Raw genomic sequence first — 26,940 nt, 5'->3', positions numbered from 1 at the left:
ATGCCTTTTCCAGCATGATGGAGGACCTTGCCATGAGACAAAAAGTGATAACTAAGTGGCTCTGGGAACAAAACATTTTTGAAAGCTCCCTTGACCTTAATCTTATTGAGAACTTGTGCTTAATCCTTAAGAGGACAATCAAAAGCCATCGAATTAGGCCATCCAAGAATGGGCTGCCATGAGTCAGGATATGGTCCCAGATGTTGATTGACAGCATGACAAGGCGAATTGCAGATGTACAAATTTTTACATTGCATAAATTTAGTGTAATTGTCAATAAAACCCTTTAACACTTATGAAATGCTTGTAATAATACTTCAGTATACCGTAGTAACATCTGACAAAAAGACTTTCTCAAAACGTTTGGCTACAGCTGTAAAGGACATTACCCAGATCATTGCGCCATAAGCATTCCTAATTAACTGGCAAGCAAGCAGTTTGAGCCAAGTTCTTAGATCAAGTGACATGAGTCAAAGTGAGACAAAGTGTTGCTTTAAAAAGGTATGAGAACATGTAAAAGTTATGAACAAGAGTTAACAGATGAGTTACATACATCTACACGGGAAGTCTAGCTTCAGATGTGGTCTTTCTCCCAAACATCAGTTGTTTCATAAATTCATTAACGTATGGCACTTAGTTTTTTTCTATCACACATGTCTGACTCACCAGAGTATTAACTTTTAACTTCCCACTGCTCACTAACCTCACTAAAAATCCTACAAATCAAAAAGGCTCACAGATCTACCTCACTATTTTAAAGTTTGCTGTTTTTTCCCCCAGATGATGTAAGATTGAACGAGTTATGATGAAACGCATTGCAAAACCCACACAGTTGACAAAGCTTTTGTTAACTTTTAGCAAGTCATACATTTATATATTTATATATTTCCAGATCGTTAAAAAAACGATACTGAGTAATTGTAACTAGATTTATTGAATAAATGATGTACGTTCTTGGCATGTAAGTAATATTTATTACATAGGTGCCAATTAGATGTCATGCATTGTAGATTCACATGCATGTTTGCAAAGTAATCTCCAGGTGCATGGAGCTAGGATTCCCCAAGAGCTTTATGTCTGTCTGTTAGTACATTTTCTTTAGGGCTGGTGTTCGGTGGTGCTCAAGATCTGAAGCCTGGAAGGAGCGAATGTCCTTTATTGGCAAACCACACCTCTTAAAGATGACAGATAAATGTACTGTATAGTGTCTAGGCTATACGTCAGAAATTTCTTAAATTCGTACTTTAGGTGTGCAGGGTTTGTTTGAAGGACGTGCGGCTTCTCCTGGCTCAGTCTATCTGTTAAAGGCTGGCTAAACTTTGCCTTGCTCTGTCTGGTCCTGTGCTCTTTAAAGAATTGGGAGATATGTGTGTGTGAAGTCTTAACCCCTATGTTCTCACTCTGACCCCAACAGAGCGGCTTTACTCCGCTGCACATTGCTGCACACTATGGGAACATCAACGTGGCTACGCTACTCCTCAACCGTGGAGCTGCTGTGGACTTCAGAGCCAGGGTAAGACCTTGTCGCTTAAAAATTGCTGTAATTCCACATAGAATAAATAAGTACATTGCTAATCACCCATCAAGTCTACCTTTGTATCCAAGTACCTCCATCCTTATCTACCCAACCAGACCCAGTTGTCTGTCTAGCTACTTTTATTTTCATTCGTTGTTTATGTAACAACCTCAGCAGCAGCCTCGTTTCCCCTCCCGTCTGTTTCAACCACTCAGCATTCAGCATCACCAGTATACTAATCACCAGTCTAATCATCTGTCATCATCTGCACCCGTTTCTCACTGGTTCATCTTAAGTTAGATGGTTTTCTTCATGCCTTAATAATTCATGGGTCACTGTGTGGCATAATAAACGAACAAACAAAAAATCTACTAGAAATTACTCTAGAATTCCTCCCTTACTAGAAAGTCTGGCACGTTTGGAAGAAAATGAGGGGTGGCTCAAGACCTTTGCATAGTATAGTACATACCCACAAAATCAGCCACTTACCTAGCAAAGGAGATTCGGCAAACATACCTGTATTGTAAAGGACGTATCCCCAACTATCTACACACCTCTGTACTCATTTACCCATGTAGAACTATCTACCCACCTGTTTCTCTGCCTGCCCAACCAACCTGCTCCAACATAGCCAATTAATATACAAAATGTGCATATGCTGAATGGCCAAAAACATGAGGACACCTGGCCGTCACTGTAATATGTGGGCCTTCCCCAAAGGTATTGCCCCAAACTTGTAAGCAAAAATTCTCCAAAATGTCTTTATATAAAATACTGTAGCTTTTGGAATTTTTAAGTGGAATGACGGGACTCAGACGTGTTACAGCATGAGAGTACCCCTGTGCACTAAGCGAGTTGCATAAATAAATAAATGGTTTGCCAAGATTGGAGTGGAAGAACTTGAGTGGGTCTGACCTCAACCCCACTGAACACCATTCCATGGATTGGATCATAAATGTTGACCTGACCTTCTCAACCGTCGTTGGCGCTCGACCTCAGGACTACTTTTGTGGCTAAATTGACATAAATTCCCAGAGCCATACTCCTAGACTCCAAAATGTAGTGAAAATCCTTTCCAAAAGGCTATTACAGCAATAAGTAGGGGATCAGTATTGGAAAGGGATGTCCTTCGTAGAGGCAGCATGGTGGCATAATGGTTAGCACTGTCGCCTCGCAGCATTAAGGGGTTTGAGTCCCACCTTTGGGTTTGTGTGCGTGGGGTTTGCATGTTCTCCCCATGCTTAGTGAGTTTCCTTCCATAGTCCATAGACATGCAGATTAGCCTAACTGGCCATTGGCTAATTGGCCTAGAGTCCATGATGTGCACCACCCAGTCCATGATGTACGCAACCAGAAACCCAGTCCATGATGTACACCACATATGTAGTGCCCCAAGTCCCCTGGGATTGACTCCAAGACCCACAAAACCCTACACAGGATTAGGATAATGGAAGAATGAGTAAGAGAGCAACTGTGTTCTCCAATGGGAAGGTCTCTATGTACTTTAGCCATGCAGTGTACTTACAATCAACCATCCAGCCAACCAATATGTCAGACTCTTCCCTTCTAATCTACCTACCTTTGAACCCAGAGACATCTACAAACCTAGACCTGTCCTATGTTATCCTGTGATACCTTTGTCCTATGTGTTTATCTTCAAATGAGAAATCTGGCTGTGAGTCAGAAATACTTTGCATACAGTATATGTATAAAGTGTATGCTATGTGTATACCCTGACCCACTCCCTCCCCCGGCTGCATGCAGGAAACATGACCTCATACGTTGGAGTGGAATCTTGAAGTGTAGCTTGAAGTGCAGAGAACACAAGGTCATGTTTAGACTGCTGGAAGGACTAAACATAGCATGTGGCCATTTTCACTGAAACGAACATGCCACCCAGAATAGAAAAGCTGAAAAGATCAGATTACAAGTGACTGCGTGCCAGTATGACCTCAAAGTAAAGTTGAAATTATTATGCAGCAGATGCGCATGACAGAAGCATATATCCATGAAGTGTAAACCTGTTCCTCCACATTTCCCAGAGTATAAAGTGAGCCTTCATGTTGTGGTAACTACGACACTGCTGATTAAATGTCAGCATGATTATAGCGAACATAACACCAGTGGATGATGACACAGCATTTGTGCCATGTAGTTACTCGTTTGTTGAGAGCTATAGTCCGCACTGTTCGGGAATGTGTGCCGTTGTGTGTATGTGGTATTACTGTATGATGTACAGCTGTCACTAGAGGGTGGTGTTACTGCAGCTACTGGTACCAAAACAGAAGGTATACATTTTTCAGAAACTGGTGCATTGCAATGCCATATTTGTATCTGAATGTATAGGGCATGAACATATATCAGCATTTGATTTAATTTAAAACCATATATTAAATGTTCAATAACGGTGTCCATGTATTCTTCTTATAGATGAAACATTCTCAAGTCATGTCGCTTGTTTTTTTCTCTTAAACCATTGCAGAATGACATCACACCTCTCCATGTGGCATCGAAGAGAGGAAACAGCAACATGGTCAAGCTGTTGCTGGAACGCGGAGCGCGCATCGATGCCAAAACCAAGGTTAGAGCCACTTGTGGTAACACCAAAAGCACGCCGACTTTATATTTAACTTGCAGGAAGTGAGGCCATGCTTTTAAACAGCATGCACAAAGGAAAACAGATCAAACAAGCTGGATATAGCTGCGTGCTGAGATAAATGATTCGTATTACATGAAATGTACTGAATTAGTCAGGCAGGATTTATAAATAATATATGATCAATATATTGGCGTTTCCTTTGTTGGTTTAGGTTTCTCAAACATGCATGTATTAGTAAGTAAGTAATAATATGGAAAAGGAATATATATATAATAATATGGAAACATGGGAAACAGCTGTCCATATGATGCCCTGTAAATGAAACAGATTGGATCGCACTAACGCTGCATTAAACGGAGTCGACTGAGTGAAACAGACTGCGAAGAGACGGAAAGACGCAGGTTAAAAAAACTCAAGATAAAGAAAAAGCAACAGTCAAAAGTACAAAACTATGCTTTTGCCATAAGGACTTGATTTTTACACATTTCGATTTTACTCTGCTTGAAGTAGAGAGGTGGGAGTGATGTTTTAATCCCGCTTAAGCTTGCTCCAGCATTTAATTTTGGTGTTCTTTTTAAAGGTCCCATATTTTTAACAAGTGAACAAAGTGTGTGTTAATACTTTAGCTGAAATATTTCTTAAATAATGCATTTTTTTTACTACTTCAAACTCCTTTAATTTAACTCCCACTCAAACATTGAACATGCCGTTTCAAAGTTTGAGTAAATGAGTTACTGCTGAGCCACGCCCTTCCAGAGCGGCACAACAAGGCAGGGGAGAGGCCCTTCTTCTTATATGAGGTCACAATTGGGGAAATTCTATTAGGCGTGTTTAAAAACTGATCACAAAATAAAATAAAAAAATCGCATAATTAATCCATTGACCTAGGTTTGTCTATTATTCTAAAAAAGATTTATTATTTAGCATTTTTAGTTTGTTTTCTATTTATTGCACAAGTTTATTTAATTTGGTTGTTAAGCATAAAAAAACATTTTTAATTGAAATGCACTTTGATGTGTTCTTTGCCGCCATATAAGACAGCTTATAAATAGTGATGCACTAAACTAGTTTTTATTGTAACATCTGGTAACGTATTAAACATTAGCAGTTTGTACAAACCTGACTCTATACATACTGTATATAATGGAATGGAATGCTGTCATGGCAAGCGTACTAGCCAGGTGCTCTGAGTTTTATCTCATTAAATATAAATATGTATAATTCGCTTCTGGGGTGTTCCATAGCATGTAATGTGTGTAACGATCCCACCGCACACTCTGCATGACTCTGCTTGAAAAATGACAGCAGTCACATTACTCCGGGGCAGCATGTGTTTGACATTACTGGCGCTTAGGAATTACGAGAGCATCTGTTGTATTCATTTATTTTTCCAGGATACTTAAGAGAGCAGAGAGCTTTGTACTGAAGAGGGACCGAAAGAGAATAATAAGATGTGTCAATGAGTCAATGCTTCCATTTTTTTTTTTTACATTTGTTCCCTTCAAACACGCAGGATGGTCTCACTCCGCTCCACTGTGGAGCCAGAAGTGGCCATGAGCAAGTTGTGGAGATGTTGCTGGACCGCGGAGCTCCCATCCTGTCCAAGACTAAAGTAATGATTCATCAGCCTTAATCACACACTCATGGCGTATTGACACTGATATGTACAGTCATTATGTTGTGTACATTTCCATTGCTTCACTGCACTATTCCTACCCCTGTGCTCTCCAGAACGGCCTGTCTCCGCTGCACATGGCCACGCAGGGTGATCACCTGAACTGTGTACAGCTTCTGCTGCATCACGACGTACCTGTCGATGATGTCACCAACGATTACCTGACGGCGCTGCACGTAGCAGCCCACTGTGGACACTACAAAGTGGCGAAGGTCATCGTGGACAAGAAGGCCAACCCTAATGCCAAAGCACTGGTAGGTGGTAACATTTAATTTGGCGAATTTGTTATTAAATTGTTGACGTTGGATTGTTTTTGAAGATTGTTAGAATTGCTTCGATAAAATGATGTTAGACCAACGTTGACTACATGACACCGGGATCACGTTGAACAGATGACCCTACCACAACAATTTTTTCTTTTCTTTTGCTAACCAAGCCAGTTCCTAGACTGAGACTCAAATCCTGGGAGACAATCAGAATGCTGAAAACTAGCCATTGGTTGACCAGGGAGAGGCAGATATATTGCTTTGTCAAAAATCAAGCACTATAAAATAACTCCTGCACAATAAAAAAATACTAGACCTCTCAAATTGACCAAATCGTTAAATCTGTAAAAACAGCTGGAATAAGAAAACAACATCTGCAGTATGAAAATGTACAGGATGTACAGGTCAGTGCATGAGATCTGTTCTGTGAAACCGGACCCTAGGAAGTTTGTCCATTGTGGGAACCCTGAATTACAGAACGGTAGTGTTGATATTTAGCAAAGCTATATGAAGAGTACGAGTGTGACATGCCGAAATCATGAGCGATATCATGCACTGATTTTCCACCTTTGTGTAGGATAACAACTTTCTGTTTCACTTTCAGATCGATACTTCTAAATTCAATATTATCTACAATTGTTATTTTGCTAAATATAATATAATGTAATATAACACTGGATAATATAAATGTACTGTATCATTACATTGAGCGAACCCTATAATTATTATTATTATTTTTCTTTTTTTTTTATATTGTGCAGATAAGCACAAGGGCAACTCAGTCAAGATACAACAATACAATACAAACTGAGGTCATAAAATCATCCTATCATTATTTTAAAAACTCAAAGGTTTTACTCCTAAAAGAATATTAGAATAACGTCATTAAAAAGGGATCATATTTGTCTGTTATTTCTTTGCATATGTGATCCATTTTTGTTCTTCGCTCAGTAGGTTGTTAGTTCAAATTAAATAAAATGAATTTCATCATATTGTCTACTGTAGGTTGTGCTGAAAAAAGGATATAAAACACTATATTGCACAATCCTGAACCTGTGTATACTCAATAAAACATAGTATTGCAAAATTGAACAAACAAATAAATAAAAATGGCTAATGTGCTCTGGATTTTAAGAGTTAATAACTTAAAACTCAAGCAGGACAGATAAGTGCAGGCGGCACGGCATAGATCAATGACATTTAAAAAAAGAATTAAATATGTGCTTATATGAAAGCAGTGTTTGTTAACGGAGGCTTATCACCTGTGCATTTGGATTTTCAGAAAAGTTAATGTAGAAAGAAAGTTATCATTACTTATATAACGTGAGTTTACCACGACTGGAATATGGGAAATGGAATTCTCCAAATGATATTATAAAAAACGCATATTATTATTGTTAGTAGTAGTAGTAGAAGTAGTAATTTATTTATTTTTTTGGGTCAAAGGAACAATCGAAAACAACTATTAAAACACGTGATCATGTGTCTCTGTACTATGTTTTTTTCTAGGTGATCAATTTTTTCATTTTGTGCTCGACCATGTTTGTATAGTTTGTTAAAATGAAATAAAAATCAGCCTATAATTCATCTAAAATTAATTAAAAAATAATTGCCTATGCTGTGCTGAAAAAAACGATATGTCACTCTATACTTCACAATACTAAGCCCTATATATGTTTATAAAAAAACAACAACAGCAAAACAAAAAATGTCTTTATAAAGGGCTACAGGGCTTTACTTGGTCCTGTGTAGAAAAAACTAAATCTTCATGAGCACCTTAAAGACTTTTCACTGATTAAAGTGCATCATATTATTTGTGTAATAAATAAATACAATTTTTTTGTATGTAATTCTGGTCTTAGATTGTATTCCATGTGGTACAATATATTTGGTGTTTTTTAAAGCCAAAAACATTAATTTCTTCAAACTGACGACATACATCACACCGTCAGACAGATCCTGGGCTTGATATTGCTCGAGCCAATATTGTGCAATAAATATCTTCTTGGGGTTATTTTCCGAATCGCACAAATTAAAATTGAGAAAAAACTGCTCTGTTTTTTCAAACTCCACCCCAAGCATGTAAATCTCATTTAATTTCTAAATAGAAATGAAGTCTGGTGTTAGTGGTCTGACTAGCACTGGGGATATGAACTCGTCTCCGTTTGTGGGGCTCAACTCTGAAGATGATACGCTGTGAGTAAATTGGAGTTGGGTTAATGAACGGGGGAGGGTTGAAGAGCTTAGGGAAGTATAAATCAGCACCTTAGCGATGTAAAATATTAGTTTAAGATGAGATCAAGTAGTTGTACGTTATCATTTTAGATTTGGCCTCTCCACTTTGTTCACGTCTATTCATTTCCCAGATGAACGTACGCTTTATTGCTCAAGCTTATCATTGAAATCTAACGGATTTTTAAAGTTTTCATAAGGACAAACCCGATACTCCGGGTATGCTTTATTTCTGAGCAGCACCATGGAAATCTGTAAAACACACACTGCTATAAACACACACACACACACACACTCTTGGCTGAGGGTTGCGAGCATGCTGTCATGCTCTTAAGTAATTGGAAAAGAATGGGTGTGCCGTCGAAGCCCACTGTAAGCGGAGAAAGGGAACGAACTGAAAAGGAAACTGTAGAAATGAGAGTTTGGCAAAACTTGCAACAGTAAAAGGGGGGCAGCTTTTGTGTGAAACACAGCTTCGCATTTATGTGTGGCGTGTCTGAAGGCTGGATGCTTGAGGGACAGAGGGTTGTGTCTTTCCCGCTCTGTACTGAAGGAGACGTTGGCCTGACTGTCGCTTCTGCTTTGTAGAATGGTTTCACGCCTCTTCACATCGCCTGCAAGAAGAACAGGATCAAAGTGATGGAGTTGCTGCTGAAGCACGGAGCGTCTATACAGGCGGTGACGGAGGTGAGAGGCAGGGAATGTGTGTGTGTGTGTGTGTGTGTGTGGTCAGCTAGTTTTTGCTTCATACCTATTAGACATGCAATGCTTCACTATTATAATCCATGCTTCTCAAATTTAGGATTGTGGTTGTTCAAACGGCTAGGATGTAAAGTTATCTTTTTTGCGGTTTTAATGTTGTGCATGTCAAAAAAAAAAAGAAAGAAAGCAAGCTATTTCCTGTAAGCACTTATGTTATAACAGCTATAAACAGGCATTTCCTCTTTTCTTGAAGATAATAAGACAAGAAAATGCAGATTTCCTCAGTTTATCCGAGAAACCAGAAAGCACAAGTTCTCTGGAGTTACACCTTTACTAGAACCACTCACACTGGAGACGCCTCCTCCTCCTCTCCTTTACCGTATTATTGATTATAGTTTATCATTATTTATTCCAGTGTTAAATCAGGAGCATAAGGATCCAGGCCAAGGGTTTAAACCCCAGTTCTTCCGATTTGGCACTGTTGGGCCCTTAAACGAGGCCCTCAATCCGGTCGTCTCCGATGGTGCCGTATCATGCGCTCTGATCTCCGCTTTCTGTATGAGAAATGCATTTTACCCTACTGCAATGTATACGTGACAAACAAAGGATTCAAATTATAAAAACAAGTATTTTGTTTTGAGAAGATAAAAGGCAAAACCAGGCCATAGTGTAACCTAAAGCACAATGTTAAAAAAGATCAAAGAAAAATATCTATTGATGTCAGATGCAGTTGTTAACTAGCTCATTTAGGTCTGTGGATGGGAAGACTCAACACTTCTCAACACAACAGATTATTTGGGATGTGTTTGCAAACTTTGTGTTAAGAGTATAAGGGAGTTTTTTTGTTTCTTTTTTGTTTTTTTGCACTGTAAGACATCTCTGTGCATGTTTTTCTAGCACGTCATTCTCTCTCATTCTCATGCTTTCCTTCTTGAACCCAGTGTTTTATCTAAGCAATGAGCTCATATCATTTCCCGGACCTACAGTGGTGAAATCTCTAATCCTCTCTCCCTCTGCGGTTTATCTGCCAGTCTGGACTCACGCCGATTCACGTGGCCGCTTTCATGGGGCACGAAAACATCGTTTCCCAGTTGATGAATCACGGTGCGTCGCCAAACACAACCAACGTGGTGAGTACTGGAACACGGGCCCCGCATTTGTTGTGTCACAGTCGGGCAATGCACACTAATCTCTCAACAACAAAAAAAAACCCTGATAATGCTAAAGCAAAACAATGGAAATAATTCTGTCCCGTGAGAGGTGTGTAGCTCCTGTCTCCAACCTGTCATTGCCCTGTTTTTTTTTTTTTTTTTTTTTTTGAATGTCCTGATTCTATAAACTCTTTTAGGGTAATAACAGTCTTGTTTGATTTTTTTGGTGCCTAAACAGGGGTCTGTGAGCACAGGTCTGGGCTTCTAACACTTCTGTAATTATAGTCCCAGTCCAACAGGCAGACTGTAATCATGTGCGACTGTCCATCCCCATCCTCCCCCCCATCCTCCTCCTCCTCTCTCAGACAGAAGTTTGCTTTGGGTCGTGCATGTAGCAGCAGTTGGAAAGAAAAGGGGGCTGGTTTTAGCTAATAGGCTACACAGACGAGCACATGGGCACACACACACACACAGAGACAAAGGCTTAGTGTCCTGCTGCAGAGGTTTCTTTTCCCAGTACGTGTTAAGTCTTTGGTGTGTGTGTTGTGTGTTGTGTGTGTGTTGTAGAGAGGAGAGACGGCGCTCCACATGGCTGCCAGGGCTGGACAGACGGGTGTAGTGAAATACCTGGTGCAGAACGGAACTCACGTCGATGCCAAGTCCAAGGTAGGATTGCTAAATGGTGTTAAGTCACCACTGACAGCTTTTAAAGTAAACATAACTGTGTGTAACCGCGCTATAATATGTAGATTCGATACAGTCATTTTAGTTAAATACAAATCAAAACATAAGCAGGCTGGAACGCTCTACCTCCCAACAGGAAGCATTTAAGTTTTAATATAGAGAGAAGAATTACGTGCTTAACTTTTGTGCCTTTGTGAAAGCAACACGTGTATCTCTCTATGTGTGTGTGTGTGTGTAGGATGATCAGACTCCGCTGCATATCGCCAGTCGTCTGGGGAAGCCCGATATCGTGCAGCTGCTGTTGCAGCACGGAGCCGCGCCCGATTCCACCACCACGTCTGGATACACACCACTGCACCTGGCAGCCCGCGAGGGCCACAAAGACGTGGCTTCTATACTGCTGGACCAGGGCGCTTCGCTGAGCATCACCACCAAGGTCTGTCACACACACAAGGATGGTTTCACTTGCTCGAAGGCTAAACAGTGGCAACTTGGGGATTCTGGGGTTTGAACCCCTGACCTTCTGGGTAGTAACCAAGCCTTAACCGATTGAGTCCAACAACAGTGGCAACTTGATGCTGAGATTTGAACCTGGGATCTTCTGAACCGTCATTCAATGCCTTAACCACTAAAAGAAAGTTAGTCCACTGTGATAATACAATGCAACTTGGCACTGGTTTTACGCCAGATGCCCTTCCTGACACAACCCTCCTATTTTTTTCGGGCTTGGGACCGGCACTGCGGCCAGTGGCTGGGGTTTGGGTATTGGCTGGGAAACCCGGGCTTCCTGCATGGTACGCCAGAAACCTGCCACTGATGCCCACTATTACTTGCTTAACTGTTATTTCTATTAAACAAATCAGCCATAACATTAAAACCACCCAGGATTTTTGTTCCCTTGCGCCACCAAAACACCTTTTAACCCCTGAGCCATGAATCCACAATCCCTCTAAAGGTGTGCTGTGGTATTTGGCATCAGGTAATTAGCGGCAGATCCTTAGTGCTGTAGGTTAGAAGGCGGGGCCTCCATGCATCAGACATACAGTATTGACATAAACCTCCCATGAATGCTTGGACATTGTTTTTAGCAACTTTTTGTGCTTTTCTGTCAGATCGGACAAGACTAGTCTTTGCTTCCCACAGGCATAGATGAGCCTGCTCATGATCCTCAAGTGGTGTTTATGTTGTGGCTGATGTAATCGCCATAAAAACCCCTGAAAAGAGTTCTTTCCTAGGATCAAACAGAGTTGTGACATCGGATCAAGTTTTAGTTAAAACCGCATCCATTTAAACTTAAACACAGTACGTGTTGCATTGGTTTATGTAGATAATTCTGCAGTTCGCCTAGCCTCTGCAGTACAGCACCATGTGTGTGTGTGTGTGTGTGTGTGAGTCATGGGCTGCTACAGGTCTCTGGAGGTGGTTGGCACTGTTCTGCACTGTAACTGGCCTGAAGCAGCTGTGCCATGTGGGAGGCACATACACGCACATTTCCTGAGCAAAGTTTCCACCGGGCTTTCAGCACGTCTGGATCGTCCCCGGCTAGCAGGACCTCCTTGTTATTCATTCATCAGTTCCAACTGAAGAGATTTCTCTGTTGTCATGCCAACCCGTGCAAAAAAAACAAGCCAAACACATATTTTTAGTCATTTTTGTTGGCTGGATTAAAAGCGTAGTGTGTGGGTATGAAGAAATTTTCCCATTTCATTAACAAATCGGGCTGCGTCAGCCATTTTTTGCTGACTAGCGCTCACGGGTTCCGTCCCGCTAGGAAAGACGAGGCGAATCATCCGTACGGGCAACTAAGCATATATTTACACACAGTATAATGTCTGAGTCAAATTTCTTCATATTTTGCTTTCAAAGGGAAATTCTTTCTTGTATTTTTAATGCAGTCTTGCGGAATAGTTCCCCAGGCTTCTTATTTTCAGTCCGGACCCTGTACCTGAGCGATTTCAGAGGACCTATAAATCATTCAAAAATCCAACTTAATGCATGAACCAGTGAGACACAGATAATCAGGATGGTCATTAGTATACTGGTGATCCTAAACTACGAGTGGTTAGAACCATCACCAGACGAGAGGGGAAATGAGGTTGCTGCTGAGGTCGAGCAAGCAATTTTTAAAAATTGTATCTTTAGGCATGTTGTCGCCTGTCACAGTACGTCTTTAATTTAATCTACATCATTTCATTTTATTTAATATGTAGAACTGATGTAAGCTGTACTGTACTGTACTGAGCTGATGGTGTTTGACATGCTGGTGTGTTACTGTATATAACCCGACTGATGGATTTGTCGGGACTGTCACTGGGTGTGTTTTTCCACTAGCGCATTTATTACACGTTATGTTCAGCACAGAGCTTTGTATTTGTATTTGTATTCTGGTTGTGTGAGAACATGACCCCTTGGCGAACTCATGACACACAGCTTGAAACATCTGTCGAATGATCGTGTGTGTGTTCTCTCTATGGCTGGTTATGTCAACACATCACAAAACCTGTGATAGATTCTACATTAACGCTACATATCTACCAGGCATAGATAAAGTCAAAGCAAGCACATACTGTAATCTGGGACATGTGAAGCTCTGGTGAAAATCTTTCCGAGCTAGCATGAGATTTCTTCGAAGACCGGGCGTGGCATTTCAACTCACTGATGTTAGTGAGAAGTCCAATACATCCTGTTCAAATATGTTTCAACAGACTTCTGTTTCCTTCTGATGAAGCTCACGCCTACTTGTTCGGCAGTACATAGCTTTTGTTTTGTATAGAAGGAGTCTCCAGTATCAGCAGGCAGACAAAAAGAAGAGGGAATGTCTGTGTATAGCTGCTTTATCACTTAGAAACTCATTTTGTGGATTGAGCACAGCTATAAACAGAAAGAAAGCAGCATATAATCTTGGAGTCAATAAAAAAAAGTGCTTGCTTTGGCAAGCCGAGAAATAAAGGCAGTTTGATGTGGTTTTATTGGAAAATCATTCGAAAAACATAGTAGTTGAACATCACGCCACCATATGAGGGGCGGTCATAAAATTCTTATTATTGCTAAGAAAAAATAATGAAAACGGAAACGAGCCTTGGTCATGAGCTTAGTTCTTCTCTACATATTTTCCAACTAATGCGACACACTTCTCTCCAAACGATGGATGAGCTTTTTTTTGGCTCTTGAGGAAAAGTACCACCTCGTCGTTATGTTTAAAACGCCTGCTGCAAAGTGGATTCTTAAAGTGGTTTCTTAAAGTGGTGGAAGAGCAAGAAGTCACTGGGTGCGTGGTCAGGGGAGTGTTGAGGCAGAATTGCGTACCCCAAGTCGCCCCCAAGTCAACCGGGTGCGCCTTTTTAGTTTCGACTCTCTAGCGACATTGTGCGGAACTATACCGCGGGTTTTTTCAACAAAAATAAATGTTCATGAACGGTGTTGAATCTAACAAAGTGTTAAAGTACGCCATTTAAGTACTCAGTTATTTAGTTATATTTTCAAAAATGAAATCCGTTATTTAGACAATTTATATAATCCGTGATCTAGGCTGCGGTTTCCATTAGTGTGTGTGTGTGTGTGTGAGAAAGTCGTCCTATAAGCCCCGCCCCCTTCCCCGATAACCCGCCCCCCCTCTGTTATCCCTCCTGTTAGTAGTTAACAGATTATGGGCCAAACTTCGCTGAGTGATGATGGTAGAATAATCATAAAGGTCTTGACCAAAACAACATGCATGAGGAATCACAAAGGAGTTTTCATTTTCTGCAATGAAAAAGTACTTAAAGTAGTTACTTTCATCAGAAGGTAACACTATAATGTAACTGATTACTTTTTAATGACAGTAATTTTGTATTGTAATTAGTTATTTTAAATAGTAACATCCCCCAACACTGTTCATGAACATACTAATTTCTGTACAAATATTTCCCTTTTTTTAATATAATAATACGAATTTCATGAACGTCCCTTGTAAGCAACATTCTTCAAAAGTAAACCTCGTCCTCTTTTATTTCTAAGTATGCCAGATAAAAAAAGAACTAGTATAATCCGGGTTATCTTACACGTGCGTGCTACTGATCATATCCTATCATTTGTAATCAATGCTGGATTACATTTTCTCATTAAACCTTTAAGAATGTGCATTTGCCAAAATTTAAGAAACATTAAATCAGGGATGTGTTTCTCTATACCATGCCATTCTGTCCCTCTCGATCTGACGAATGACATCATGAGGTTCAGCTCCGAACAACCCTAGGCCAACATGGCTGCTGAAAAGCTACCAAGTATTACAGCGTGGGAATCTGCTGAGAGGGAAAAGCTTGACTGATCTTACTTGCCAGGGCCGTGACCTTGAGTTACATCAGTCACCCTCTCGAACAGAGAGCCTCACTGAACAGCACTGTATGAGAAAATAACCAAATCCAGGCATGAAGTCAAAGACAGTGTGTGGGTTATGAATGGGAACATGTGCAAAGGTACAGTCATTGTGATTGTTGTTGGAGATTATCGTGTGTAAGCACACAACACTATTTGGTCTTCACTGTGCTGCTCGGATCAAAGGCAGCTTTTCATCACTGATTAAACACACACCAAAAAATTAGTCAAACCTTTGTGTGTGTGTGTGTGTTATTGTTGAGAACGATCTTATCAGTAATATATCAGGCAACGTTCGGATGTACAGTATGGATATCTTGAAGCATAGGAAATGTTTCAACATTCGAATGTTATTTGGCTTTTTTTGCTTTTTTCTTAGGGATCTGTTACACTATTTCTTCATGACTGGCATCAGAAGGAAACTGTGACGATTACCCAACAGGATATTGTGCAACCAGGATCACAATTTTCTTTTTCGAATGGAAGAAAGTTAAAAAAATTAAAAAAAAAACAATAACAACAAGAAGAAGTGTACTGTCGCAATCTTTTTCAAACCGCCACTTTCCAGTCTGTCCATTTGCACAAGCAGGACCGATTCTGTCTGAGCATCATGTCCACTCTGACTCTCTTGCGTGCGCTTTTAATACATGCTGCTAAAATGGCATTTTAATTGTTTTCCTTTTTCAGAAGGGATTTACACCACTACACGTGGCAGCTAAATATGGTAAAATCGAGGTGGCCAACCTCCTGCTGCAGAAGAGAGCCCCTCCGGATGCATCAGGAAAGGTAATGTCTAAAAGGTTCATGATAACTATATCCTTTCTTACAGGATTGTGTCATAGCTGTTAGGACAGAAACATGACCGCGGTAAAAAAATATGCACGCCTTGAGCCAGAAATGATCCTGAGCTTCTCCCTATTTCTTTCTTTTTTTTGTAATTTTGCCAAACAATAGCCTGATTTCTAAGAACTGCTAGTTCAGAGAAGGGAAAATGCTCATCAGTTCTCTTCAGCCTTTCATTCTATCATGTAAATCAGTGGAGAAAGTTTATATCTGCCTGCCGTGCACTCTAATAAGACTGTTAATGTTTCTCGCTTTGGAACATAGATTTAACAATAAGTATTTTTATACAAGGCACGTTCAAATTAAACCAGGACATTTGATTCTGCACAATAACAGAACATCTATGAGTTGAAAACCCCCGTTATTAACGCACTTATCTCAGAGTTTCACTAGTGCTTGGCCACCAAACAAGGTAGAACGTTTTCTTATTTTGCCAGCGCCATTCTCAGACTGACTGTTTCACGTCTAAAGCGCTAGCCTCCCAGGAATTCCTTTAAAGGTCCAAATATGTAACATGATGGTGCCAGGTTTTCCATCGATTTTCAAAGATCAGCCGTTCAATTCCTGCATTGTCCTGCAAAAACCGAAAGCTTTGGTGATCAAATAAGGTCGTTTACTCAATGAAAAGAAAGGGCTGCCAAAGGAGTTCCTAGGAGGTAAGCGTTTCAGCCTTAAAGCAGGCAAGGTGCTGACATACTGAGAAAACGTTCGACCTTGATAACGTATCCAAGCACTGGTGAAACACTGGGATAAGTGCATGAGTGTAACAGGGGATTATACTGTATACTGTAGACAATTTTTTACTTTCATAACTTTGTTCTGTTATCCTGCGCAATCAAGGGTCCCACTTTGACTTAAACACAGCTCATATTTGCTCATAATGCTAATTTATAGTGTTACCGTAACTGAAGAGTTGTGAGATCGGGCCATATTCAGGGTTAACTCAGATGAACGTTATGACTTACGCAACCAAAAAAATGCAGCGACTAATGTGAGAATTACTCGGCACACTATCCATGCAGCAACATGATGGCAGCTCGCCATCGTCTCATTCACGAGTCAATTAGTCACGTATGTGTCAGTTATTATTTTCGCTTCTCTCGTGCATTTGTGTCACATCTTATTACATTTCACATCAAAAAACAACCACAAATCCCATCTTCAGTCCATATTTTCTACGCCACGTTTTTGGGGCTAACAGCAAGTTCTCGGCTTTACCATAAAACATCGACATTTGAACTTGAATATGGCTCATTATGCCCAAAGTTGACAGTCCATTACTGATGTATGTCAGATAAAGATGAGGTCTAATGTATGTTTTGAAAAGCATTTACGATATCCACAAGCCCGAATTTTTTTAGAAAAGCAAGAACAAGCGCTCTAGGACAATTCCCATACAAGCCTACACACAAAAGTGTACAATATACAAGTGTGGCTTTAAAGACTCTGAGCTTTACCATAGTTTTGCAAATCTGCCCATGGTGCATTTTTATCCCATAATCTCACTGTGGATGTATATGGGGTGTTTGTAGAGCGGACTAACTCCACTGCATGTAGCTGCGCACTACGATAACCAGAAAGTGGCACTTCTTCTCCTGGACCAGGGGGCCTCACCCCATGCAGCTGCCAAGGTACTGATCTACACAAACACACACACACATGCACACGTTGCTGCATACACTATATAATAAGTTTCACTCCCTATAAATCCTCCACAGCCTAATCCCACTTCCAGGCTACATTCCTTTCTTTTTCCATCATGTAACTTACAGTCCAAACACCAGTCTCTAAAGTATGTGTCCTCGTTAACACCCCTTTCGGACATTGCTGATGTGGGTGAGCTCCAGGTTCTTCACATACTGTAGCTCCTGATAATTATCTCTGTTGCCTCGTGATCCCAGTAACAAACAATCTGCCCTTCGGAAAGCCTTCAAAGACCCGGTCACAGCCTGTTAGGAAACCAGCATGCTGTACCAATTAGAGGCACTTGGTTGGAGTATTGGCCCATCTGTAGCAAGATGTTCTGGATCTTTTAATTTAACCTCATTTGACTCAGCTGGAAAATAATATGTATGGGGTATTGTGAGTCTTGCACATAATATGTAGTCGTAACTAATTAACTAGACCCAAGCCTCACTAATTTTTACGTTCTCTGGACCTGCCCATCCCTAACTAGGCCTTTGAGTTGGAAACCAGTATTTCACATGCAATTCTGATGTGCATAAATTATTCACACCATAATTCAACTTTCCCAGTCTCAATACATCCATTTTCCATCCATATGTCTGTCCATCTGTGATCTATACCACTCCTGTGTAGGGTTGCCAGGGCCCTGGACCCCATCCAATTGAATTTAATTACATTTTATTTGTACAGCTTTTTAAACAATGGTCACTGTCGCAAAGCAGCTTAACAGAAATAAAAGAGAATTATTTAAATGAGTATTAAATATGTGAGAAAATATGTATGAATCAGAAGGATTAGATTGTCCCTGTTGAGCAAGAAACCTTGAAAGGAACCAGACTGAACAGAGAACCCATCACCATCACCAGGAACTAATTGGCAGTCATACTGAATGTTAACAGTCAACACACGCAGTCCATACGGAGCCTCCATCTCCAAGGCAAGAGCTCCAACCAGAAGCTGGGCACCAGGACGAGTCAGACAGGTTCAGAGGGCAGAGGGGGTCTGGATCTCTGGTAGCTTACTGTAGGAGTGGCATGTGTGGCTCAACAGAGAGAGGTAGGGAGAGAGAATAGAGAAGAGAAGGAGACATACAGTAACAGATAGGTATGGCCACAGTCACATAATGTACTGTATAAGGTGAATGTTTACTTAGTCCAGTGTGCAAGCAGGGACGCCGGCAGGACTAATTAAGACAGAATAACTAAAAGTGTGGGCCAGAAGGAAACGCAGACATGAGGGCGCTCTGGGAAGAAAAGCAACCAGTCACTCCACCATCAACAAACCTAAGTGATCAAAGAGAGTGGGGAAGACAGCATCTAAACATACCAGATCACCATAATACTCTGTCCAAGAGTCCCCCAGATCGGACAAATCTATTCACAAAAATGCTTGACTAAATAAATACGCCTTTTCATGCCTAGATATAAACACTGAGACTGTGTCTGAGTCTAGGCTAAAAACCTATTTATTTAGCCAAGCATTTCAGTGAATTAATTTGTCTTAGGTAAAGTTGCCGGTCTGGGGGATTGATCTGGTTGAGTCCCAAACGTTAACTGGAAGGCTATTTCAGGACACTTGGGGACACTTAAGCTCTGGTATACCTTAGATGGGTTCACAAACCAATGCAAGGGCACAAGTACACACTTTTACACACCCAACTACACAATACAAGCAATCTACTGGAGAAACTCCAGTAAAATTACAATGTAGGTTTTTGGTCTGTGGGAGGAAATTCAAGTGGGCAAAGGAAACCCATGAAGCAGAGAGAACTCCTCTTTTCAACATGTCTTGCATTAGAAAACGTTCTGCCTTCATCATACAGTACTGTGCTGAGGTCCTGACTCACACTCATTTCTTTATTTCTATATTTTGCTTTGATAGGGGAATACGTTCTTGTTTTTTATTGTAGTCGTTAGGAATAGTTTTTCATTCTCCCTGAAGGACATTTTTATTTGCAGTTCAGTCTCTGTTCCCTACCAGATTCAGATGAATGTTGTTTGTTTGTTAAGCCACACAGTGACATGTGAATTATTCGAGCATAAAAAGTCTTAACTTAAGGCAGGAACCAGTGAGAAACGGGTGCAGATGATGACAGATGATCAGGCCTGGGATTGGTATACTGGTGATGCAGAATGTTAAATGGTTTAAACGGACGAGAGGGGAAATGAGGTTGCTGCTGAAGTTGTTACATAAACAACTGATTTTGCAGCCCGTCACAGTAAAACATCTGTTCCCATTTCTTGTATAGAAATAAATTTAACCCGATCAAATGAGGTATGGATCAAGACTTTTGCACAGTACTGTATGTCAGAGATAGTTGAAATTACATTGATTTCAGTAATAAAATATGTTATTTAAGTAACTTGATTGTCTTAAAATAGACCTGGCAACCTGGATAATTCATTAACTGTCATTGTCACTCCATTGTTTTCAACACTGATCATTATCATAGACTAAGCATGGGGCAGAAATTAAAGCTTGCCCATATGCATGACTATGAGTGCTTGTCGCACTTTTTGACCACTAGGTGCAATGATACCTTAATGAAAGCTGAGTGAGGTTGCTGAACATGTTGCCATATGATTGAGAAAATATTGTTGTTAACATTTTTTAAATCAATTAATGACTTAAAGAGGTTAAGAAGTCATTAGGAACATTTTTGAATGTACAGTATGAAGGTGTGAACCATGACTTTGCCTGAACGGCCCCTAAGCCTGCACAGGAAAGTCCCCTATTACAATTCATTCAAAAACGCTCTACGTTTGAGACTCTTTCGGTTCAATCTGCTGTTCTTGCAGCTTTCAGCTGTAGTGTGGAGAAAGCTGTTTTGGTCTTGGCCACAGACTCCTGCCATTACATCACCGCTGCTGCTGGCAATCCCATTCAGTGACATTCAGGAAACTGCTCTTTTTCCAAACCTCGACATCCCCCCCCCACCTTCCCCCGTCTTTCCCAGCCCTATGGCATCGTCTGACACGTATGATGTCGGCTTTCAATGAGCAGGACTGGCTAGTTGTTTTGGAAACCCCATAAATCTGCGGGTGACTGCGGCGACAGTTTCCCTGCTTGAGGTTTTACAGTCGTACTGAGGAGCAAAACGGGAAATTATTTCTCTGTTGCACGTTGTACAGAATCGAAACTTGACTTTAAAAAAAAAAAAAAATCTATTTCTCAACAAGTTTACAAGAATCTCCATCATTTTAAATTCTGTGTTAAATTCATAATTTTTGAATTTGGCCTGGTCCTTATTACCCTGTCCTATTTGCACATCCTATTTCCTTTCAGAATGGCTACACTCCTCTACACATAGCTGCCAAGAAGAATCAGATGGAGATTGCCACCACGCTGCTGGAATATGGCGCCGATACCAACGCCGTCACTCGACAGGGCATCAGTCCACTTCACCTCGCTGCCCAGGAGGGTAACGTGGACATGGTCACCCTGCTGCTTGCACGTGATGCCACCATCAATATGGGCAACAAGGTATGTCTGAATGTTTACTAACAACAAATATAGATTAATATAGAAGATTATTATTCACCCATATTTACATACGTATAGGGTTTCTGAACTCAGTCAAGTTATGTGCAGGTGTTTAAAATCAACATCACCTTTTTCCTCTGAGTGTAAAACTACTGTACCTTTATTTCTCTATTCCATTCGCTTAAATTTCATTTGAACGACTGCAGTGGGCTCCGAGCCACCTTGGCCCTGGGATGTCATTCACGGACGTCTGAACTTCTTTTAAATATTTGCACCAGTCAGATGTTTTACTGCGGCTAAGAGTATAACCACCAGTTATACTCTTTAACTCTTTAATTTACAGTTTTCTGTAAATAGCTCTAGGTTTTTACGCCTTCATTCATGAGAAATTTCACGATTTTAAAAGTCCAATTTCGACTCAGATGACCCTCGTACTGTACAGTATGTTGGCCTATATTCTGTATGTGAGTGCGAAAAATCTAGAAAAGATTCCATGCACTACTCATGTACTTCTGTCAAGGTGACATTTTATCATTTACATTTAAAAAGTGGACTAAAAAGACTAACTCCATGGCAGTTGCTCGTTTCCCAGCTTGTTCTTCCAGCTGTTTAATAAAACGGAATTGAAACTGATCGATACACCGCATACTATATATTCAAGAACAACAAAGCTTGACGCGGAACTCAAATCCAGGGCAAAGCCGCCGGAGAACGTTTAATTAACTCTAGCTGAGAGTGACGAGTAAGCGTGCTGCCTACACAGCAGATGTGCACCAAGTACACAGAGCTTCATAAGAGATCCAGCTGTGACCAGAGGAGAGCAGGACAGCAGATGAGAGGTGATAAATAGGAGTGATGTCATGAGAAAAGAGCAGAATTATGGATCTTATTCATGATCTTAGGATTCATTTACTGATTTTCTCTTAATATTTCATCGAAAGACAAGAAATAGAAAAAAAAGGTGACACACTGATGAGTGGTGTTAGTCAGGGTTTTTTTCACAAATGATCAAACCTCCTTATCTAACTGTAGCTATTGTCCTTTGTAAATGTATTCTTCTATGTATTATTTTATAATAAGCTTTATTTCTGTTCTTTTTCTCGATCCTCTTCATCTGCTTTGACTACTCCTTTTCTTATTTGTCTTTTTTTACGTAATTTTATTTTTAATCTCTCTCCTTCTCCTTATTCGAGCTCTTCTTGGATTTCTTCCATTTTTTCCCTTTTATTTCCTTTCTCATTCTTCTTGTTTTCTTTCTTCTATTTCTTTCTTTTCCACCTTGTTCTTTTATTTTCACCTTGTTTTCTTGTTTCTTGTTCTCCTTTCCCTTTTTGTTGTGCTTCTTTTTTCTTGTAATTCTACCTTTTCTTCTTGTTCTTCTTCATCTTTTCCCTCCTTGTTCTTATTTCTTTCCTTGTTCTACTTTATTACTTTCTTTTGTCCTTCCTTTTGTCCTGTCCTTTTCTTTCTTCTAATTGTTCCTTTTTAAGGAATTAATCCATTTTTCTCATTGTTCTTTTTTCTCTCCTTGTTCACCCTTTTCTTTTTCTCTATTTTATTTTTTTACTTATTCTACTAATTTTTCTCATTGTCTTTCCTTAATTTTTTTTCATCTCTTATACTCTTTTTTTTTCATTTTCTTCTTTCTCTCACCATTCTCTCTTTCCTTTTTTCATCTTCTTCTCTTTCTCTTTATGTTGTCTTCTTCTTCTTTTTATTATAATGATTATGATTATGATTATTATTATGATTATTATTATTATTGTGTGCTCATCTACACTTGTTGTGCTTGTGTGTTTAAGAGTGGCCTGACTCCTCTTCACCTGGTGGCCCAGGAGGACAAAGTGAATGTAGCCGAAGTGTTGGTGAACCAGGGTGCCACTGTGGACCCCGACACCAAGGTACAGTACACTACAGGACTTTTCCACCAGTGCAGCTTTCTGACCTCTAGACAGCAGTGCTAATATGAAGTACAGTACATGCCTCACGCCTGGTTCGACCGTGCCATCACACATTACTGCGGGGTGTATGAATAACGAGTGGCTGAAGGTCACTGGGTGCAGTCGGAGTGAGGGAGGAAGCTGGTCTGGCAGCCCATACGCCGATCGATACTCCACACGGCACCGAGTACACACTGACTCTGAGCAATCCGCACAGCGTGACACAGCTTTACAGGATCACCGATAGAGTGAGAAAGAAAGGAAACATGCCTTACACAGCACTGAGGATAAGAGATGAGGTGAAGTGAGATCAGAGTAGTCAAAACATTCATGACTGCTGTTTAAACGTTTACACAAATACAAAGAAAACCACATGAATTCACACCTCCTGCAGTCAGACATATCACTTCAGAGTACACTTGAGATAGACATAGATAGACATAGATAGGTTATTTAAAGCATATTGTTGTTTTATTAGCAACAACTCAGATGATTGATGTCTATGTTCTTTTTCAAACATTAAAATGTATAGTCAATGTTTTAGATTTAACAAATAAATATGTCTGTATGTTGACTAATCTAAAGTTAATCATTATACAGTATGTAGATACAGGCAAACCTTCGTTCCAGAAGCATGCTTATAATCCAAAGCACTCGTATATATCAAAGTGAATAGAAAATTAGATTAGTAGGAGGACTTTAACACACACACACATGCACACACACACTAATGGAATCACTGCTCTCTGACAGAGAGTCAAACTGGAATCTTTTTCTTTTTGTGCAATTTCGCAGGAATGTGACATTGCATTGCCGTTAAACAGATTGATCTCCTGCACCGCTACAGACCTTTTTTTAGTCACTACACTTGGACAAAACACAACTTTTTTTAAAAAATGCTTTACGTTCTTACACGTAGTCACAATGTTATACTACACAGTATACACGCGCATGGACGTTGACCATACAATTAACGCACACGCACCGAGACCGAGCATGGGAGATAGTTACCCACAATCATGAGAGAGAGAAGAACCATTGCCTCAGCTGTGATCACGTGGCAGACAACGCGTATACGTACTACTCGTATTTCAAAGTCTTGCTCTTTTATCGAGTTAAAATGTGTTTTTAAATTTTGCTTCAAAACACTCGCAGACCAATTTACTTGCAATTCAAGGGTTTATTGTACAGTATAATGCATTTAAAGGTAAGAAGTTTTACTTTGTTTATTTCAGATGCTGCGCGCAGCCATGCTAGTTTGACATCATCCCAAAAAACATGGTCGCCTTGCACCTCTAGGGTCAAGGGTTAGATTCCCTGCCTCTGCTCTGTGTGCATGGAGTTTGCATGTTCTCCCCGTGCTTGGTGGGTTTCCTCCGGGTACTCCGGTTTTCTCCCACAGTCCAAAGACATGCAGATTGGGCTAAATAGAGTTCCCAAATTGCCTTAGGCTCCAGGCCACCCATGAGTGGTATAGACAATGAGTGAGTGACCCCAAGAACGTCTGTTTACACTATGCGCCTATTTGCTGCCGTAGCTCGTACTGTCACTTTTTTTCAAGGTCCATTCGACTAAATTATATATTTTATTAAATCATGAATAAATTTTGTCCTTTTTAAATTTTATTATACAGGACACAAATAAATAAATTAAGCCCAAGCCTAATTAAGACAAATCAGATTTAGCAGAGTTCTTTTATTCACTCATTCTTTCATTCTTATGTAACTACATCATCCTGGTGAGGGTCAGGGGGGATTTGGAATCATATGTTCATATGTTTTTTGCGAGGTGGGAAAAAATGAGAAAACTGACAAACCCAAAATAAACCCATGCAAACACAGGACGAGAACATGTGCAGCTCAGGATCGAACTGAAAACACAGAAGCGTGGACATTTGCGCTGCAATATTTTGCATTTAAATGACAGGGATTACGTTTTGTTTTTTTATTAGTAGTATTATTAATAAAAGCCATACATACAGGCACCACCATGTCATTCTCATGGCTGCTCTATAAACGCCTCTTCATCCAAATACGTCAATTGTGGTCCTATGGTGCCCCCTTCCTCTTAGCACGCAAGTTACATTATTTAGTTTTGATGAATAATGCATAACAGATGTGATGTGCTAAAGCGAGTAAACGAAATAAAAAGTAATATATCTAATGCGAGTAGTGTTAGTAGCCAAATGTACCTGATAAGTTGTTGTCGCATCATAATTATCAAGTTTAGTAGCACTTAATATGATATAATAAAACATCCGATCTGCTTGTTAAACATGTAAAGCAGTGGTGTAATGTAGAAGAAGGACACAGTATGAAAAATGCATACAGAGAGAGAAGTGGATCACTAAGCGACGGTCTAATCTTTCATCCCTCTGTTTCTCTCCTTTCTCTCTCCCTCGCTCTCTCTCTCCCTCTGCCTGCAGATGGGCTACACTCCACTGCATGTCGCCTGTCACTATGGCAACATAAAGATGGCGCACTTCCTCCTGAAGAACCAGGCTAAGGTCAACGCTAAAACGAAGGTAATTACAGATGATGACAGCTTAAAGCCACGATATTAGATTTCGTAATCCGTATCGCCTGTGACATAAAAATGTCTGCCGTGTGTTGTGCAGAATGGATACACTCCTCTGCACCAGGCTGCGCAGCAAGGCCACACACACATCATTAACCTCCTCCTGCAGCACGGAGCCTCGCCCAATGAGCTTACAGCGGTGAGTGGATGTGGATCTGCAGATAGTGCTGCATTCATGTGTTAGCAGGAACAGAGGAAAAAGAAAAGGAAACACGAGCAATCGGTAGATTTTTACAAAAGCTGTCTTACACAAGATGTAACACCTATGCACAGTCTGTTAAAACTCTACCTTTAGGGTATTAAGGTTTATATATGAATATACAGTACTGTGCAAAAGTCTTGGCACATGCCAAACAGTTTCTACATTAAACAGCAATTAAAGAAAACAAAAAGTCAATTCTTGTTGTAATGATCCTTTACTTAAAATTTATATTGTGCTGTTTTACTGAACATCCTACAAAACCAGACACAGTCCTTTTGAGGACTTTTTTCTGTAAATCCCAGAATTTTTTTTCATCTAAAAAGATATCTATTATGTAATATGCTGCAATATTTCTTTCCTGGAATAACAGTGTTTGGAAATCTGATATTTTTTTGTACTTTGTAATGTAGCCATAAAATAAACATGCATAGCAAAGTTTTTCCTGAAAAAAACTAAAAAAAAAAAACCACACACAGGGTGCCTAAGACTTTACTATATACACACCATGTTTTTATCCGCATACTGTTAATTTATTTAAGGTTCTGGCATGTCCATGAATAAATCCCTTTTTATTTCATACATAATTTTTTCTTCATTAGGCGGATTAATAAAATAATCTAATCATTTTATTAAGGAATCTGAAAGTGCAAAATCTTTTACATGGCAGACTTGCATTTACAAAGCACAGCACTAACACTGGAGACTCCTTCCTTAACTATTAACTGTTATGTCTCATTTACAGAAATAGACAATTATAGGCAGGAGAACAATTATATCTTATGTAATATTATTAATATATAATGTGCTTAATATTTGGTTTAGGGAGATTTCCTTGCTCGTGCAGTATATTCGGGTTTGACATGATGTGATACTGGGTTTCATTTGTGTCCAGAATGGAAACACAGCGCTGTCCATTGCCAGGCGGCTGGGCTACATCTCAGTAGTGGACACTCTCAAGGTTGTGACAGAAGAGACGCTGACCACCATGGTGAGCCTTTATGCATTACACACATGAAGTGCTTCTCTTTCCA

General features: G+C 40.1%; 1 protein-coding gene across 21 annotated transcripts in view; it reads left to right on the top strand.

Moving 5' to 3' along the window:
• The window catches only part of ank3b (ankyrin 3b), a 179,088-nt gene that overhangs the window by 110,258 nt on the left and 41,890 nt on the right, over positions 1 to 26,940 (top strand). For all 21 annotated transcript variants that reach the window (XM_053511287.1, XM_053511300.1, XM_053511301.1 and 18 more), the window contains 15 exons: positions 1,415 to 1,513; positions 3,999 to 4,097; positions 5,629 to 5,727; positions 5,847 to 6,044; positions 8,877 to 8,975; positions 10,022 to 10,120; positions 10,709 to 10,807; positions 11,064 to 11,261; positions 15,866 to 15,964; positions 17,554 to 17,652; positions 20,993 to 21,190; positions 22,993 to 23,091; positions 25,556 to 25,654; positions 25,748 to 25,846; positions 26,802 to 26,897. In XM_053511287.1, the coding sequence (XP_053367262.1) occupies positions 1,415 to 1,513; positions 3,999 to 4,097; positions 5,629 to 5,727; positions 5,847 to 6,044; positions 8,877 to 8,975; positions 10,022 to 10,120; positions 10,709 to 10,807; positions 11,064 to 11,261; positions 15,866 to 15,964; positions 17,554 to 17,652; positions 20,993 to 21,190; positions 22,993 to 23,091; positions 25,556 to 25,654; positions 25,748 to 25,846; positions 26,802 to 26,897 (1,779 nt within the window). The remainder of the gene's footprint in view (positions 1 to 1,414; positions 1,514 to 3,998; positions 4,098 to 5,628; positions 5,728 to 5,846; positions 6,045 to 8,876; positions 8,976 to 10,021; positions 10,121 to 10,708; positions 10,808 to 11,063; positions 11,262 to 15,865; positions 15,965 to 17,553; positions 17,653 to 20,992; positions 21,191 to 22,992; positions 23,092 to 25,555; positions 25,655 to 25,747; positions 25,847 to 26,801; positions 26,898 to 26,940) is intronic.

The sequence above is a fragment of the Clarias gariepinus genome, chromosome 14 (genome assembly GCF_024256425.1).
Source record: "Clarias gariepinus isolate MV-2021 ecotype Netherlands chromosome 14, CGAR_prim_01v2, whole genome shotgun sequence".
NCBI lineage: Eukaryota > Metazoa > Chordata > Actinopteri > Siluriformes > Clariidae > Clarias > Clarias gariepinus.
The sequence above is the reverse complement of the archived record's forward strand: the minus strand, read 5'-3'. Positions and strand labels throughout refer to the sequence as shown.